Source organism: Egretta garzetta, unplaced genomic scaffold, assembly GCF_000687185.1.
Source record: "Egretta garzetta isolate BGI_Z169 unplaced genomic scaffold, ASM68718v1 scaffold289, whole genome shotgun sequence".
In the NCBI taxonomy this organism is placed as follows: domain Eukaryota; kingdom Metazoa; phylum Chordata; class Aves; order Pelecaniformes; family Ardeidae; genus Egretta; species Egretta garzetta.
The window spans coordinates 1251873-1270491 of NW_009260801.1; the positions used below are offsets into that span (position 1 = coordinate 1251873).

General features: G+C 38.2%; 1 protein-coding gene across 1 annotated transcript in view; it reads left to right on the top strand.

Moving 5' to 3' along the window:
* ROBO2 (roundabout guidance receptor 2) overlaps positions 1–18619 on the top strand; it is a 922222-nt gene that overhangs the window by 790926 nt on the left and 112677 nt on the right. The window contains exons 6-7 of the mRNA XM_035902212.1: positions 10339–10466; positions 13678–13689. Of these exons, the coding sequence (XP_035758105.1) occupies positions 10339–10466; positions 13678–13689 (140 nt within the window). The remainder of the gene's footprint in view (positions 1–10338; positions 10467–13677; positions 13690–18619) is intronic.

The following is an 18619-nucleotide window of genomic DNA, read 5'->3' on the forward strand; positions in this document are numbered from 1 at the left end:
TTACACAGAAGAAGCTAGCAGTGCCAGCTCTTTGGGAGAGTGAGGTTAGCTCAGCAAATGTATTTTTCAGTTGCCTTAAAAATGACTGAGTAGCAATCACGTGGGCCTTTTTTTTTTTTTTTGCATTCCAGCCCAGAACAGCTGGTTTAGCTCAGTAAATACATCTTTAATGAAATTACAACCTGCTCTTGTAACTTGCATTTACAGGCTCTGTCTGATTAGATGAATATTGTACTAGAGATGAAAAGTGGCAACTGCATGAGCAGGAAGAGGTATTTGTTTTACACGCCACCCACGCAATGGGAGTGTAGGCAGAAAAACCAAGAGTGATGCTTCAGAATGAAAGTGGTGTGTAGTTTACAAAAAGTATATTGCTAAGTGTTAAGAGATTGTAGGTTATGAAATGAAATAGAGCAGTGACACACAGCAATGAAAATCATAAATGGCACTGTAAGCTTTCTTACTAAAGATTAGGAATATTGATTAAAAATTATTTGGGACAATGCATTCCTTTCTGTTGTTGAAAATTACCCTTATATTTAAACACATTAAAAGCCTGTCATTATTTGCTGAGAACCACAGATTTTATATTTATTTTGATTAACTGCTAAAAGTGACAGACACCAAGATTTTACCACAACTGCAGCTGAGAGTTTATACTTAACTTATTTTAAGATATATGTTAACTTCAACAACAGCCGTCTGTGTAGATGCTAGTCTTGCTATGTTTTTAAAGCTGGCCTCTTCGTGCCCGAAAAGGAATTGCCTATGCATAGCCTGAGCAGAAATACTGTCCGTCACACTTCTGATACGTGTGTGTTTTCACTGTCTTCCCGGTGCAAATCTTTGAAATGGATTTAAATGCAACTGACAGCAAACCTTATCCCAATAAACTCAGAAAAGTTAGACTTTTTAAGAGGAGATACAGAAAGGGCCTGATAGCCAGAGATATTCTGCATTTGTTTTCCTCTGTGATCATCAGATAAGGCCCTGTGAACCACAGAGACAGTAATTTTTAAGAATAAACATGGTGCTACATAATTCTATTTATATTCTGTGGATGGGATAGTGAGGTATTTAACTACAGCCTCCTCTCGATACAACCAAGGGGAGAATGACCTTTCAATGAAATATGAGTTAATAACACTACAGCGCTGTGTGCTTTGGTCGAGTTAATCTGTGCAGATTGTAACAAAATGCAGTCTAATGTGTATTGGAAATTAATTAGAGTAAAGAGTGTATTTTAGCAGTGTAATGGATATAATCTTTGGTTACATCAGCAAATTTCTGTTGCAATTAATAACAATTAACGGTTTTAAATAAAGGGTCAGGGAAAAGGATGTTTTTCGTATTAGCTGTATCACATGTACTATTCATCACCTCTGGTTAGATCCAGTATGATTTGCATGCCCATCTTTTGTTTCCTAAGCTAAAGCATCAAGGAGAGATTAAGTCCCTTTATGAGGAGCATAGGGGAGAAGATTGGATGTTCTTAATAGCTTGTCAAAAGGAGACAGTGAAAGAAAGAGGTTTAATATGCTATTTGTATTCTTACGTACATCTGGAGGGAGTAGAGGTGGTTTGCAGAGGATGTTGTTATCTTGGGTTTAAGGCAGCACATGGCTGGCCCAGGGCAAGCTGCAGTGCAACTTGCGGTGAGTCCATGTAGCCTGACTGAGCACAGGAAGATTTCAGCAGAATGCAATGTAAGCATCTTTTTAGCTGTTATGTTGCATTGTTTGAGGAATCTTCTCCTGTAAAGCCAGAGATATCATTTAGAGATAGAGAGGTGATGAGGGGTAAAAAGGAGGCAGGGACTGGTTTATTTTTGTGTATATAGCATCAAGATGATGTACCCCAGTGCTGATGGGGTCCCCCCTCCTCTTGGTTCTTTTGGTTAAGGATCCCTCTTCTCTGATTGATGTTTTGCCTGTCAGTGATCCCTTGCTGTTCTGTAAGTGGAAAAACACACCTTACAGTTTTCTGCGGAATACATGGCCAAGTGAAAGTGTAAATTAGGGTACTTTTTGACATTAAAATCCCTCAAGGCATGGTGTTGAATAATGTCTTGTAAACACATTGTCCCACAGTTTCTCCAGAGGTCTAAATAGTCTAACCCAGTAGTTACCTGCCATTCAATTTGTATGAAATATTAAATGCTGTGAACAGAAGTGTTAGACGTGTGGCTCTGCTAGACTGATCAGCAGAGAAACGGTTAATAACATTGACATTTAAATTGGCTTCATGTTAAGTGTCAGTTCTCACCACAGAGCTGAAGAAGAGCTATTGTTTCAGGCAGTCGCTTTGCGGATGCATGAAAACAGTCTCCAGTTGCTTACATAAGGGTCAAGGTTGGGAAAATAGCTTTACAACTCCACGGACAGCAACCATAAAGGAATTGTGTCAACTAGCGGTCCTGCCTACATGTTTTCTCTTTATGCTATGTGAACCATTGGTGATCTATGAAGTGATCACAGGCAGCACACTTGAAATAGGACTGTCACAAGAGAATGGTTTATTTTTTATTCTCTTATTTAACACCCTAAGATTGTTAAAATTCAGAGAATTAATGAAGTCACTAGCAGAGTTCTGAAACAAAATTTAATGCCGGTAGTAGTAGCCTCAAACATGGATTTCTCTGAATAAGAAGAAAATGAACTCTATCCCAGCTGAAACCAGGACATCCACTCACAGAAGACTGCAGTATATAAATGGTCTTGCAGGAAGGAGACCTCAGAAAATGTAATGTAGAATTTCACTCAAAATACCCATTCTAGTGCTTGAATCTTTCTTTAGTATCAGAAAAGCAGAGTATACTAAATAAAAGCTTAGTAATCACATAGTTTATACATTGTATTTATAAGTTTCATAATATTGAGGTAGCCTGCTTTCTTGAAAAGTACAAGGGTATCAAACAATTTAAGCTCACTATTATCAGTTTATTGATTACTAAAATTATAGAATGAAAAAGTAAAGATAGTTAACTACAGTTTTTCTGTAAAACCCTCAGGAGAGCAGGGAGAGGGAAGCTGGTGATTACCTTCAAGTTGGGACTAAGATTCAAGAGCTCTGGCAGCAGCATCATTGGTGGCACTGGCATGGCTGGCCTGCAGGGATTTCTTCTGCTTTAACACCATCTGTCACCATCCCTGGAGGCATTTAAAAGATGGGTAGATGAGGTACTTAGAGACATGGTTTAGTAGTAGACAGGTACAGGTTGGTCTTGGTGATCTTAAAGGTCTTTTCCAACCGAACGATTCTATGATTCTAATACACTCCATCCTGCATGGGATACAAAAATTGTCATCTCAGTTAAAGACAAACAAACAAAAACTGTCAGTGAAATTACTGCAAGGTTAAAGTTTCAACCCTAAGAACTACTTTCCAGTTCATATTAGTAAGTCCGATGTTGAAAATTTCTTAACATTAGCAAAGTGTACTTTTTAATAATATGACTTCTGGCTCAACTGTAATATCGAAGGCATTTTCATTAAAACATTAACATGACTTCATCTTTAATTACCGCTTCAAGGTTGGTTACTGATTCAAAATACAGATTAGAAAATATTTCAGTTAGTTCTCTGACAAGTTTATTGTAATCATTCATCATGCTTAAGGCAAATAATAATAGACAGGCCAACACAAATTCTGTTTATTTCAAACTACTCATAATCTTTTATTGAAAAAAAAGCATCGAGCCAGATTTAGTGAGTGCAAGATGCCAGTCTGGGCTCAGATCTTCTTACTGTGTTCCAGTCCTTGCAGTAGCATTTCAATTTTTTTAAAAACAGAAATGGACAAAAAGAGTATTTTGCTTTTTCTTAAAATTAATTTCAGTGGCACGTGCTGAGCAGATAGCCCTAAGAAGCAAGGGTGCTTTTCTGATAGATGAATTTATGACATAGGCATTAATAATACAGATCTCTCCAAGTGCCTGACAAATGTGTCTCATCTGTGAGGGAAAGGACAACTTCTGGTGACAGGAGGATAGGTCTCCATGCCAAGTCATTACATGGTCTCTTAGCTCATACTTCCACCGCCGTTCCAGTTTTTGAAATGTGGAGCTCTGTCTGGAACTAAAATCAAATCAGCAGCCCATTTTGGGTAATTATCATGTGGTAATTCCCTATAAGTACTTCTTTGTGCAAACAGAGATGTAGAGGTGAAAGATGGAGCCTGCGTCAGTTTAGATGTTTAGAGTTTACAGAGTCACTGATTCCCAAACATAAGTTTTGTTCTTAACTTGTATGTGTTTCCAAATTATTTCAATGGGAATAAAAAAGCAGTCTCATTTTTCCTTCTCGGGTCTCTTCTGAGCACATGGCTACTGATTTTGTGAGGCACAAGTTATGTGCATCCATGTATGTATGTGTGTATGTAAGAGTAGTATTGCATAGTGTAATACTGCCAGAGAAGTTGGAAAACACCGTTCCCTTGGACATAGGTATGGTTTCACAATGTTGGTCCAATGACTGTAACTGTTAGATACATCTTTTATGAGATTTAGGCCATTTTGTTGAATGTCTTAGTTTAAGGCAGAGCGCAGTGTGAGTTTGTGTTTTATATTATTACAGTTGAGAGTGCCTATCATAAGAAATTACAAACAATCTGCTGATAACAACCCATAAAAGATTTTAGACTAAAGCAGAACCTGCTGTCAGTATATTTTAAGAAAATCAATATAGTGACTAGTAACCGGTATTAGCTTTTCTTTTGGTTTGTTGCAATAAGGCCAGTGAACCATTTTATGTGACTCCTGGCATATATGCCTTGCACAAAGAAATTCAAGGTAATGTCACATTGCCTTATACCTTTCTCTGACATGAATGGCTTAGCCAAAGAATAAATGGGAATCTGGACATGCAGATGTGAGTGACAGCCGTTCTGTCAGCACCTTGGGGATATCTCCCTGGTAGCTCAATTTATCATAGCTGTAAGCAGTGTCTCAGAGACACCCGGCAACAAACAGCCTCGATTTCAGGGGTGCAACAGAGTAATTTGGGACCAGTGCACACAAATGCACACATTCGTGCTCTGGCACTGATTCAGGTTTTGCTGGGGAAAGAGAATCAGAGACTCCTTTATCTTTCCCTCTGAAAGCTGTCACTCACATAGGTTTGTGCTTCTTTCTTCTTCCACTCATTAATGCATAGGGTGGAAGCAGAAAAACCCCAACATTTCTTGTAAGGGAGCTGACAGTAGGGGTGGCTGCATCACCGATGGGCGTGGAAGCTCTCTGTTCTGCTTCTGGGTCACGCAAGGCTGAAGCAGGTAACGAGCTCCTGCTTCCTCGCTGACTGCAGCTTCTCTCTGGCTCCCTCCATCTGGCAACAGAGAGTCCAGGAGCCGGTGAAAAGCCATGGCGCTATGCTGGGAGCTGAAGTGCCAGCACCACAAAAGAGAAGTGGAGACAGAAGCTTAAGCCTCCCTAACTACCTCCTGTTTACTCTGGTTTTGGCCAGTAGCATCCCTCTATTTGGGCTCCCTAATCATTGATGTTGTGAGTAATCTTGAAGCTTTGTGAGCGTTTTGCAAAACAGCCTGGCAAACAGGCAAAAGAAAAGAGAGCAAAGTAATTTTTGTGCCATCTCTAAAAAAAAGCAAGCCTACAAAGCCTACATACAAAGATTCTATTATATACTTTTTTATTTACAGTAATATTTTAGAAGAAAATAGGCGCCTGGTATAAATAGATATAATTTTTTTGAGGCCAGTGGCATCAGTTCACAACAGTTAAGATGTGACTTTTTCTCTTGGAAACTGCCTTTAGCAAGAAATATGTCTATTTGAATTGGATTTGTAGAATTCAGTAATGCATTCTCACAGCTTTAAAATACGCAGCTGAAGCAAGCTCATCCTTGTATTATCAGTTAGACCCATTTGGGTCTCTAGAAATGTAATGACTTCAATTGCAAACACAGTTTTCTACCTGTGCTTGCAAAAGACAAAGAGATACAATACATTTTCAGGCATAGCTGCATACATGTTTTTGAAAATCTGCAAATCTAGGGGTTCTGTGAAGCACTCAGTGAAATGTATATCAAATGGAAAAAAGCGTATTGCTAAATTTCTCTAAGTTCTGTAAATTCACTCTCTTCTTTTTATTTGATTACCATGGAGGATTGGTGGCTGAGTATGGAGAGATACACATTTGAATGTGAGGAAAAAAATGATAACTGTGACAAAAACAGTTTAATTAAAGATTATTCTTAAATGCTTAACCCAATGCATGAATCCAACCTCAGTACATTAATTTGTGATACTTAAAAACAGTTAATGTGTTTTGTTTTAGTTGTTATTTGGTTGAGCAGATGGTAATGGTTTTGACACAATTCAGTTTTTTATTTTTCTTCTTTTCTTTTCTTGAAAAAGACAAGGCTCTTTTTCCCACTTTGTCACAGCTGGTTACCAATCAATCTCAATTCACGGTACAGTGATGATAGCACATGTTGTTCAGGGGCCAAATCTGATTGGGTTGCATTTTCAGCAGTGTTTCATATAAAAAAAAAAAAGTGTCTGTATGGCAGTGACTGTCAGCACACTATTGTACAACTGTCATTAATCAAAACTAGCAACAATGAATGCATTCATATGTGCCAGAGACTGCCAGATTTCACTCAAAATCACCCAATTTCTATTAGAATTTCCTCACCAGCAGTGTTTTCTCATCTGCTTGTTGTTTTTCTCTTTTTTTCTTCCTTCCCAGTCCCCTACCCCCACTTTCCTTCTCAGTTAATTAAAGGCAGACCTGCTCTAACTATTACTTGTAGAACAGAAATTATGTAACGTGGTGCCCCAAAGTGGCTGGTTTCTATCTAGGCACAGGCTGACTAGCTGTTTAAAAGACAATCTGAGGGCTGAAGCCTAAGCTGAACTGAAAGGTTAAGCACCTCTAAATGTTTAACAAAGTGAAGTACTTAAAATCAATTAGATGGCCATAAACATGTGAAACTGATGTCTGACACCCTAGGTTTTTAGCTGAAAGTTGGCATTAGTTGGCTAGAAGTCAGCAATATTTTGGCATTATGTCAGAAGGTGTTTCTTGACACTGCGCATATTTTGAAGACATTGCTGCCTTAGTGCACTGGCAACGTTAAGGACCAACTTAACCAGTACGCCACTCCATCATCAATCCAGGAATCTGGTAACCTCTGCCTGGGATTGGTAGTAGCAGGCAGAGAGGCCCTGATCCCGATTCCCAAGTGTTCAGTAGCACTAACCCAGATGAGAATGAACTTCCCCAGAAACTCAGATGGAAACATCTTACTGTGGGAGTATGAGGCTCTGGGACTGAGAGAAGACACTGTTCAAGACTGTGCAAGTGGCTGCTTGAAAAACTGAAAACATATTTGGGCTTCAGTCCTTGTTACTTCACGGTCCCTTTCTCACACAAGCTCCGCGTGCTGCTGTGGATCAGGCAAAAATCCAGATTTCTTCCTTTCTCCTTCCGGCCTGCTTCATCTGTCAAAGCTCTTCACTGAACTGTAGTGACTTCTGGGGACAACGTGGGTGGAACAGACGACGGAGGGGTGGCATATCAGGACTTCAGGACAGCAGATGGTTATAATGTCCCATGGGTCCATCTATTTATGAATCTAATTGCTAGATGGCAGGTTCTAGCAGGATGGTCCAAAACCCCAGTATGGCCTTGCTGGAGAAGCAGCCCGGGAGAGCTGGACCTCTCCTTGAAGTAATTGATAACTGGGCCATGACAGCGACATGTGTACGCCACCCTCCGTTTCGCGACCCAAGTGGAATACGATGGCTGTACCCTCACTCCGCGTCCTGGCATGCCATGCAGCTGGCTTGTTCCCCCAGCAGCCTTTGCACAATTTGCATGATTGGCAGGTGCAAGCATAAAGACTGCCGAAGCCTCCAAGGCAGCTGGCTGGCATGCCGGCACCAGTACATGGGTGAGATGAAGAAGAGCCAGTCAGCTGCAGCCCACAGCAGACTGGAGGGCCCTGTCCCAGGCTGCCTGCATCCCAGTTCAAGCAGCCGCTCAGTCACATACAGTCCCTGCTGCCTGTCTGTTTTTATCTCGGCAGCGGTAAGTGAACCACAGGGGTGTTATTTGTCTGTGGGGGGGAAACAATTAAATAAATGGTTAATTGTTGCCTGGCTTTATAACTATGATTCTTATATCCAACTCATATTTATATTACAGCTCATCTCAGTTTTCTCATCTTACAGGAGCTGAATACAACTTTATATTTTTAGTCCCCTAGGGCTGGCTTTGTGTCAAGAAAATAAGCATTTTGTCTTGTCTGCAATTCTGTGGTCGCCAAAGACAAATAACTGCTCCATCATGGTGGGATACTGTTGTCATATTCTTGAGATTTTTTAAGGGAGACAATTTGCCTTTTCTCTCTTATGAAAACAGTGATTTCTATTTGCCGTTGACTAGTGCACACAGCATGCAAAATGACATAATTTGTGAGCAGTTGGGAAGAAATGTGCCTCAACTGCATATGGACATGGAATATAGTTGCAATAGATCTGTACTGCTCCAGAAACTGTATATTAAGTTCTCCAGTGTCATAACTTCCCCCACCCCACCCCAATGGTACTATGCTAGCACAAAAATTGTCCCTATATGTTTCTGAAGTTTGCAATGGCATCTACTTACTGTTCCCCTTGGCATATCTCTTATTCATTAGCTAAACCTGAGGTACTGTATATACATATAATTCAGTGTAACTCCTAACAAAAGGGGTATTATATGTGCTTATGTTTATCTCTGACAGAATGGTTAGCCTCAATTTGGTCTTTTTAAATTTATTTTTTTGCTAATGCTTAAAATGGACTTACTGTATATACAATGAAGCTGTATTGCATTGTGGTGAGTGTGAAAAGATGTCTTGAATTCTCTTTATTTTTGGAATTGCTAGTAATGCTCTAATTGATGTTGTGAGCTTTATTTAGACTAAAATTGAAATGTTTCAACATATAGGATGCTTTGAGCTAAGATGCTTTGAAGTCCATTAGCACACAGTGCTCTCTCTCTCTCTACAATGTACTAGCAATGTATATTATGTACACATAAATTAATGTTTCATATTTCCAAAGTATTTAAAAATACTCAGAGACCCACAACATTCCTGTAAATAATTGCATTACATTCTTATTTATCAAAACATTTAAGGGTGCTCTTCCACATGATTTCAATATGTTTGCTTAAGAAGTCTTTACTGTATAACAAAGAGAAGGTAAATTAGTTGTTCTGAAGTTATGTCATGAGTGTGTATAGAGTGAGAAGGAGTATTGACGTCTCCTGGAGTCTCGATCTTTCTTTAGTTTCATGTTCCTATTTCACTATTTGATAAATGAGAGTCTGAAGCAAACTCTAGATTCAAGGTGACTTAATTAAGGTGTCATGGGTTTATCATGTCTAGAACAAATGCTACTGGAAATAATCTTACAAGAGAGTATTTAAAGAAAAAAATATCCATGCTGAAAACCAGGGGTTTCATGATTCGAGAGCCAAAGAAATTTCATACAAGATAAAGCCTCCCATTGACTTTAATGAGCTCTGGATTAGAGCATGTTAAGCATGACTTCTGCAGGATAGTAACAGTTTAGCTGAAAATATTTTTCTAGGTGTAAGCACTCTAAATTCCTTGAGAATGAATGTTCACTACCTGCTGAAGTACTTTGTATTATTTCTAGTTTTATACCTCCTCATAGTTTTAGAATTATTACAACAGTAGAAACAAGGAAATGGATTAAGCATAATTGAATTGTTTCTAATTTCTTTTAAGAAAGAGAAAATCTTATTGTCCACCCTTAATGAATCATTTTGTAGTATTTGTGTGAAATTGATAAATGTCCTTTAATGTGCCTCTTCAATAAATGTCACCTTCCAGAGCTTAAATATATTTTTTATTGTTTGTAATCGTGTAGTGTCAGATCCTACCAACATGCTCACAGTTTAAACTGTATATAAAGGGAAATTTCCAAATCAGCAAAAGGTAAAATGTGTAGCTCACACAGTTAAAGGCATGATAAACCTGAGCTGTCATGTATTGATAACTGATGTCTGATAGCTTAATTTTATCTTATTGCTCTAGATCAAGGACAAAGCGAGTGATATTATTAATAAAGCCCTAATACTGAGTGAACATAGCAATACTAATTTTATGTAAAGTTTCTAACTAATGCAGAGTGCAATAAAAATGTCATGAAGATTAATGCTTGGTGGAATTATCTAATGCTAGATAATAATTTATCTTCCAAAGCTGGCTCCAAGATAGATTCAGGCTGGCATATTCCAGGTGAGAGTTTTCATTCATTTCTGTTGTCTACAGGAAGAGTTTTCATTCTTTTTCTGTAACGCAGGTATGACATCAAGGATGACTACACTTTGCGCATTAAGAAGGCCATGAGCACAGATGAAGGAACCTACATATGCATTGCTGAGAATCGAGTTGGAAAAGTGGAAGCCTCTGCTACCCTCACTGTGCGAGGTGAGTGTTCCCATGGAGGGAGAGCCCGTGTCCTGTATGAAGAAATTGCTTTCTGACAAAATGGGCCACATCTTTACCTGTCATTTTTTGGGTTTCACATACCCTTTGCAATTATGGGTGCTGGCACTGATTTACAACAGGTGAAAGCCTGGTCCCGTTGATATCTCAGGCAAAACTTTAATTTACTTCAATAGGATAGGATTTCCCTGCAGTTAAAGAGCTGTTCCAATGTTTTTTATTGAAAAACAGATGCATATATGTGCACAAGCAACACTACATAACCATGGGCATGGACTTTAATATATGAGCCATCAGTTTAGGCTATTCTTCACGTTTCTTTCTCTAATAAGTATAAGGAGTATAGTAAGTAACTATGTTTATTAATGCTAAACATAATGCAGATAGTATTATCATACGATTAGCTCTGCCATGATTAAGCTCTCTACCATTACTCTTTATCTGAAAGATAAACCCCAGCCAAAGGAAAAAGAAAATGCTAATTAAATTTTGTAAGTATTACAAGGTAAAGGCTAACGTATTCTCTCTTAAAATATTCTTGGTCTCTAGTATCCACTGAGTGTTTATGTGCTGCTGTTTGATGTAGTAAGGAGGTTTTAAGACCAGCAGAATAATGAGTTGCAAAATGTCTTCTGTGACAGTAGATATAGACGTGCTAAAGATTATGTGGAGAGAAAAAGTTTTTAGGCTAATATTTCCATATGAGTAAATAGAATATAATAGTTATTACTTCATTCCAAAAGATAAGCAGCAATTTGGCACAATGGATATCATGCAGACACTATTTCACAGTTTAGTGGTGCATGCTGACGGTTTTCAGTAGAGCTGTGAAAGGTTAATAAAAACATTTTTAGCTTTATCTCTTCTTCTCTTTTCATACACATTAAATCAAATGTTCAAAGTCTCAGTGGATTGCTTTATTAGAACTGGGGTCAACTGACCCAAGAGGCCAGCTTCCATTTCCATCCATTTAATGCATGGACACAGTTCAGTTTAATTTGCTGAATTCAAAGGGAAAAAAAAGCACTGAGTGGCTTTGTAGGGGGGGAGATGTTAGTACATAACAAAGAAAAGAGAGTATTGTGATAATCCATCTGCTGAAGTATTACCTCGGTGTTCACTTTAGACAATAAGTGATAATGCAGCTCTTCCTGTTTTAAGCTGAAGAAATAGGTTTACCTGCTACGTGCTTGTGTAAGAGATTGTTCTTCCATTTTGTAATGTGAGAAAAATAGTCACTACATGGAACTCCCAGAAATAGTCTCACTCTGTTCCTTTGTCACAGGCAGAATCACGGTATCCAATAAATCTGGCAACCGATTCGATAGCCTTTAAACACTCCTGGAACTGCATATACATTACTGGAGCAAGCCTTTTAGATTTGCTACCCAGTCTTATGATGTAAACAATAGCTAGAACCAAGCAAAAAATCCTTTGAAATCACTGAAGCTTGAACCTGATGAAATTAAGGTGAAAAAAACCCGAGGAAATATATAATTTAATCGATTTTCCTACAGTAAAAGGAGGTTTTCATTATCTTTGGGATTTCTCCCCCCCCCCCCCCCACCCCCCCCCCCCCCCTTTATCCAACACAAAGGAAGCCACAATATTATAAGCATATTAAATGTTCAGAATATGAGAGAAAATGAGAAAAGCCAAGAAATTCAATGGAGAAGGTTATTACTCTGAATTTTCTGAAAACAAAGGACTGGGCAGACGCCCATTGACTTTAAAGGGGCCATCAACAACGGTCCTTTTAATGAAAGGAAACCCTAATTTTGAATTCTGAAACTTTTGCCAGTTTTGTCTGAAACTGCTTTACCATAACCGCTCATTGTGTAGAGGAGCAAAACCACATAGCACTTCAAAATTTACTTTGAGGATACCTTGGTCCTGATGCAGTCAGGATGAGGATGCAGTCAGGGATTTTGCGTTACACTGTCACAAACAATAACAAAATTTGAATTCTGTGGCTCAGCCTTCATGCCCTCTCTTGGAAAGGTGCACATCACTCTTATTCCTTATCTCTCTGCAGAAGGAATATGTCCATAATACAAGAAGGCAGAAAGTCTTCAAAGAGTTGATGGGCGAGAAAGGGCAGCAGGCTTGAATTAGTTAAATGAAGTGGGTATGCCAAAGTAAGGATAAAGCCACAGAAAAGCTGAGAACCAAGAAGGTCCTTGCACGGTCTGTTACCTCTGAACCTGCATTTGACCCTAGTCTGCACATAAGCATACAGAGCTTAACTTCTTAAAAAAAGGAGAAAAAAAAAAATTTGTGCTGTTGCTCAGAAATGTGTAACTGCTTCTACTGCTAAAGTAAGGGAAGTTTGGCCTACCCAGATGCAACCTGAAGTCAATTTTATGTCCAACTTTTTGGCTCGTCTGGAAGGGGATGTCTGTATTTTATTAACAGAGGGACTGACAGCCCTCTTCCCCAGCACAAGTATAATGAAGGGCTGTTGCTATAATCAAGAAATCACTTGTTGCAGCAGCAGCTTTCAATCTTGATATCAACCTGAAACAGTATTAACCTGTCAATCATTCAGCAGCAATTTTTTTAGGAAGTAGAAGTTATCTAAGCAGTAATTTGGGAGGTTCTGGGTTGAAATCCCTGTGGCCATTTCAGCCTATTTGTTATATTTTCCATCAGCGCTGTCAGTGAGAAAAAGCTGTGTGCTGTAAGCTTTCATGCCCGTTATTGAATGAGAAAAACCATCCTGGGCTTTCTGTAGCCCTTACTGCTGTACTGACTGGCCATGCTTAAAATTCAATTGGTATTTGACTCAGAAAGCAATCGCCTTGCATCTACTGGCATGACATTTGGCAGTCTGCGGCTTAAGTTGATGTGTTCATTGGGATCTAAAAGTTTGTGCTAATGCAATGCAATTTTTCTTTTATCAGGCATTAACAATGATACTTGATGATGGCATGCGAAGATAATAAAAATGTTTCTCAGAGAATGGTTCCAGTCAGCTTGTTCAGATGCTATGCTCAAGTAAATGTGATAATAGTGGCACGTGACTGAACAGTAACAACAGTAAACATTTTACTTAGGCTGTCATTTGAGGGGTTAGCCATCATGGTAGTATCCATAGTGGAAGGTAACATTACACGTCATGCATTCTGACAGATATTCTTTTCTTTTTTAATTTCTTTTTTATGTTCTCACTACACCATTGTAATGTCAACAGCTCGCCCCGTTGGTAAGTAACCATCCTTCTATCCATTTTAGCATGGCTTCATGCAATGCTTCATCTTTCATTTGCAACAGCATTTAACTGGCTGAAATTAGCAGCCAGTGCTTAGTAGTTCTAACTGTCTAACACCAGGCAAGTGATTTTGACTGACAAAGTGCTATTTCTGAACTTTGTATTTTCTGCTGTGTCACGTATAAATGTATTTGCCAAATCACCAACAAATACCAATCAGTGAAACAGGGTGGGTGGGGTGATACAGAGCCAAAATCACTCATTCAGACGTTTTTAACAGTCTGTTTAAGGGCCTGGTATAAAAGCCATTGAAATCAACAGAAAGGATTGTATTGACTTCGGTGAGCTTCTATCAGGCCCTGACCGATCAGCTCATTATGCTTTTATTGCATAGCAGTAAAAGCACAGGCTTTGCATGTCCCGTCTTTCTTGCATCTTTCCAAGAGTTTTGAAATGAAGCAGTCCTGAAATTGAAGAGGGGATGGAGTAGATTTCCGTGCTTGTTAAGAAAGTTCATCATTGATTTTTGCCCTTGGGTCATCTTGGAGTGCATTTTGGAATGCGCTGTATAGGACGCAGACTCTTTCGAATAACAAGTCCAGAGGAAGACAACCTCTGGATTTTGAATTCCCACACTGAAAATGTGATTCCTTCCTATACTTTTGAAATTCTGAAGATTTATAAAAATCTAACTGAGCATAATGGAAAAATTGCAACTGTCAGTAGCTGAAATTCACTTTTAGTGTTCAGAAATATCCTGAACTTACTATTTAATTTTCGTTCACGGATGTTTACTCTGTGCCTATATGGATTTTCTAAATAATTTAACCAGTTGCACTGCTCCTCTGATTTTTGCAGTTTGTGTTTAGATGTATCTTTTAGAATAGCAATATGGTTCCTCTGATTTTTCGGATTAGTGTGAAAAGTATGTACTGGTGTTTACAGAGCTTGCTGAGGGGTTTGGTCTGTCTTCATGTAGTCAGAACTTATGCTAGATACGCATTTGACTAAAGTTTGTGAATTTGAACTTGTCTCAGCTCTTCGCTGTTATGAGTTGGAGGAAGAGAGGTTGGAATAATTTAAAAATAAAATTCAGGTTAGGCCTCTGTTTCCAGAACTAAGGTGATCCTATGCTTATTAGCTTGCTTGAACTAGCATACATAGAGCCAAGCCAAGTACCTTCACAGTCGCGGCATGGCTTATCCATACCTGAAGAATTCCTTGTGCAGAACGGAAATTCACTGACCTCCATCTGAGATTTTGATAGCAAGCTTTAAACCTTAGGCACTACTTATGCTAGTTCTGAAGAAATTAATTCCTAGGAGTTGTAACAGTGAAAAACTGGAGTAAACTCGTAAGAAAATTTCCCTTTCCTTAGAAAATACAGTATGAAATTACTATGCTTCTAATGTAAATCTCTCATGTTGCAGGGGCTTGTGGCTAATAATGAAACCTCCTTCTTCATTCACTAAGAAAATGCTACAAGATTAGAAGTATTTTACTTCTAGATATTTTTCTCACTTTGCTCACTCTTAAAAGATAGGCAAGAAAAAAAAGTCAGAAAGTAGAGGCTGTTTCAGGCTCTGTAAAAGCCACATAAAATTAATGACTGGAGATTCACAAGAAAATGATAGATTTCAGCAGTGTTGGTGCTGTCTCATTTCAGAACACTGATTCTTTGTTAAGGCTTTTCAGGCTGTTGAGTCACCCATGATTCCATCTCCAAAGCTTATACAGAAGCTCTTGGTCTCAAGTTACTTTATGTCCAGGTATATGATCCCCTGTGTGACCATGCTGTGGTCAGTTTGTCATATTCCCTGCCTCCACTATTTTATTTTGTTACAAGTGAACATCTGGTATACAGAAAATTCTTCTTTTATGTGATTTATTCAGGAAACATAAATTAGAATGGCTGATTTTAAAATAATTATTATATGGTCTTGTGGTCTTTATCAAGTTATTTAATTTAGCGATTATCTTTGTGAATTGCGAAAACACTGTTAAGTAAATAAGTCCCACCCCAAAGACATTTAACATATAGATCTCCCATACAAGTGTGTATTGAGTGATTGCTGTATATAAGCAGATCACCTTTAGATCACTTTTATCTGATCTTGTAGCTCTAGAAAGGACAATACTGTCCTTATGAGAGTGTATGTCTTTATTTTTTTTTTTTGCTTAATGACCTGTCATTTGACAAGAATGGTGAGTCAAGTCTCGTAGCATTTTTTGTTCAGGAAGTTAACTGGAATGCAGAGCAAAAATACCTCTCCTTACAGAAAGGAAGCTAAAGCAAACACTACTTAATGTTATCAAGCTCACAGCTCTCTTGGAGGATGACATTCTAACAGAAGTATATTTATATATTTATGTATATGTTAAACTGCAGGGGAGCAGCTTAAAAGTTTATATTCTTTTGTGATGCCTGAGAATTATCTATGTACCTCTACTTTTCATCACTACCTCCAATTCAAAGCAGACATGTTTTGTCTTTTTTTCTGTTTTAAACAAGACCAAACCATTTTCGTTCCAATGCCTTGTCGCTGAAGAATAGAGGAATGTTTTTTTTTTAATGTTCCGGGATTGCAATTCTTTCTGCCAACCAAATAATTTTCATTTTCTATTGAGTTTTTGCCTGTTTCAAATACTTTATTCTGTTAGTTGTGATATTTTTATTTAAATTTAATCTTGAGTGGAAAATTCAGGAGTGGGATTACCAATGACCACGTTAGGTTCAAGCAGTTATTAACATATGGTTCATACTACATAGAGAAAATGAGGTATGGTACTGCCTGAGGTGGATAGCAGCTGGTGAATTTAACAGCTCTACACCAGATTACTCATAGTGTTTGGATTTGCTGCTAGAAATAAATGTGTTGCCCGCTTCTAAAATAGATGTTCTCTTATTTATAACCTTTTGAAAAGATTTCTGACAGATGGGTTTAGGAAACAAGATATTTATCCCTATTTAGACAATTTCTGTTGTTGTTTCACTCATTAGATGGATTTTCCAGGTGAGCAAGTTAGTATTTTCTCACTTTCACATTCTACTGTGCTTCTTGTGGCAGTTGGGCAGGAGAATAGCTGTTAAAAGAAACACAAAAGTTGGGAGGAGCCCAGAAGTTTCATATAGTCCCACTCAAAGTAACGCTGACCCTCTTTTCGAAAGCAGTTGCTATACTGCTTTGAGATGGAAGACTAAAATTCAAACAGAAGATCTATGAAGATCTGTCTGATCTTTCAGTTACCTTTTTACTAATCCTCCAAAAAGCCATTCAGATGACAGAGTACTCAGTTTTCAAATTAATTTCTACTCCATGCAAGTGAAAATACAGTTCTTTGCATTTCAGTTGCCTTGCAGTAAGTCAAGTTTACTTAATTTATTGTCATATGTTATGAGTCATCTTCCCAGAAAGAAGCGACATGCAGCAAATAGCTAGATACTTTTGCCACCTGGATAGAAATTAAGTATTTAGAATTAACTAAGGAAGTAAAGGGAGATGAGCCAAGTTAGAAAAACTTTGCTTCCCTACCATGTTGGAGAAGAGAGAAACAGATGAGACGTGTGCCATGAATTTTCCAAATTTCAGATTAATTAAATACAGTCTATTCACATTTAAGTGCAATGTGACTGTATGATGCATTTCACTCTGCTCTGGGAAGTTCTCATGTCATAAATCAGCCTGGCATGACTTAATGGTCTGTTAAGAGTGGTGCAGCATGAAACATAAAATAGAAAGGGCTGTATTTTAAACAAAGTTGCACTAGGTGTTGTGGCTTGAAATTATATTTTTCAGATGGTTCAGACTGGTAAGTGAGAAAGACCTTACTTTATTCTTCTCCATTCTGGCTCTTGCAGGGGAAGTCTATATAGGATGAATGCTTTTATTTTTAGTATATTCATGAAAATATCAATTTCACTTGAGACAGTGAGGATTTATACAATATCAGTAATGGTAATTGGTGTGTGACAGAAGAGATGAGATCATGCTTGGCACTATGGTGCCATCTTTCAGTGGCAGAAATCTCAAATCTATATCTAGGCGTGGTATGTTGCCTGTCTGCCTGCTGCTACCACCTATAGAAATTTTCAGAAGAGAGGAAAGACACCAGTGGACATTAGGCTTTTGGGATTTGTTTCTTCCTTAGGTGAAAGAATAATGCATCCTTCCTGTTTAAAAATAAGCAAAATCTTTAGATTAAAGAGAAAAGGTTGCCATAGAATGAAATTCAGATTTATTTGTATACCAGTAAGAAATTAAAATATGGAGCTGATTTGTTCTGACACTTCTTAGCCTTTTAAAGACGGTCTAAAAATCCTAAAGTCCTTAGCGTTTCTACTTTATCAAAACTCCACTACCTGAACTTACATTTGATTCCTATAATTACTTCAGATATCATAGAAATACAACATTTGCAATATATGGGCCAGAATGGCTCTGCAAGTGGACACTGAGCACATTAACCACCAAGCATTTAAGTGCTCATCCACAAAATTCAGCTTCATTTCCAGCTGCTCCAAGTCTTCTTGGGTCTGCCAGATAATGATCAGAACAGAAACACAGAAGATCTGATAGAGTATTCTTCTTTCTTCAGTGATAAGTGTGAAAGATGGCGGTGTATGTACTTGAAGTTTTAGCAAGTCATACTGGCTTATTCCAGCGCAGTACCAAGTACGTGCCAGTACTCCTACTGCTTCGCGTAGAGACAACCCAGTTACAGCAAGTGCAGGAAGTGATCAAGGGCCTCCTTTTTTTTTTTTTTTTTGTTGCTGAACTCTAGCTTGGGAAAGTTTTAAGAAGTTTAATGTGTAAATCTTTTTTAACTTTCCTGAAGCATGCCCAAATCAGTGAGAATTGTTTTCTTACTTCAGTGGATTCTGAGTCTCTCCATAAGTCTTTGAAGATTAGTGTATGAAACTTTT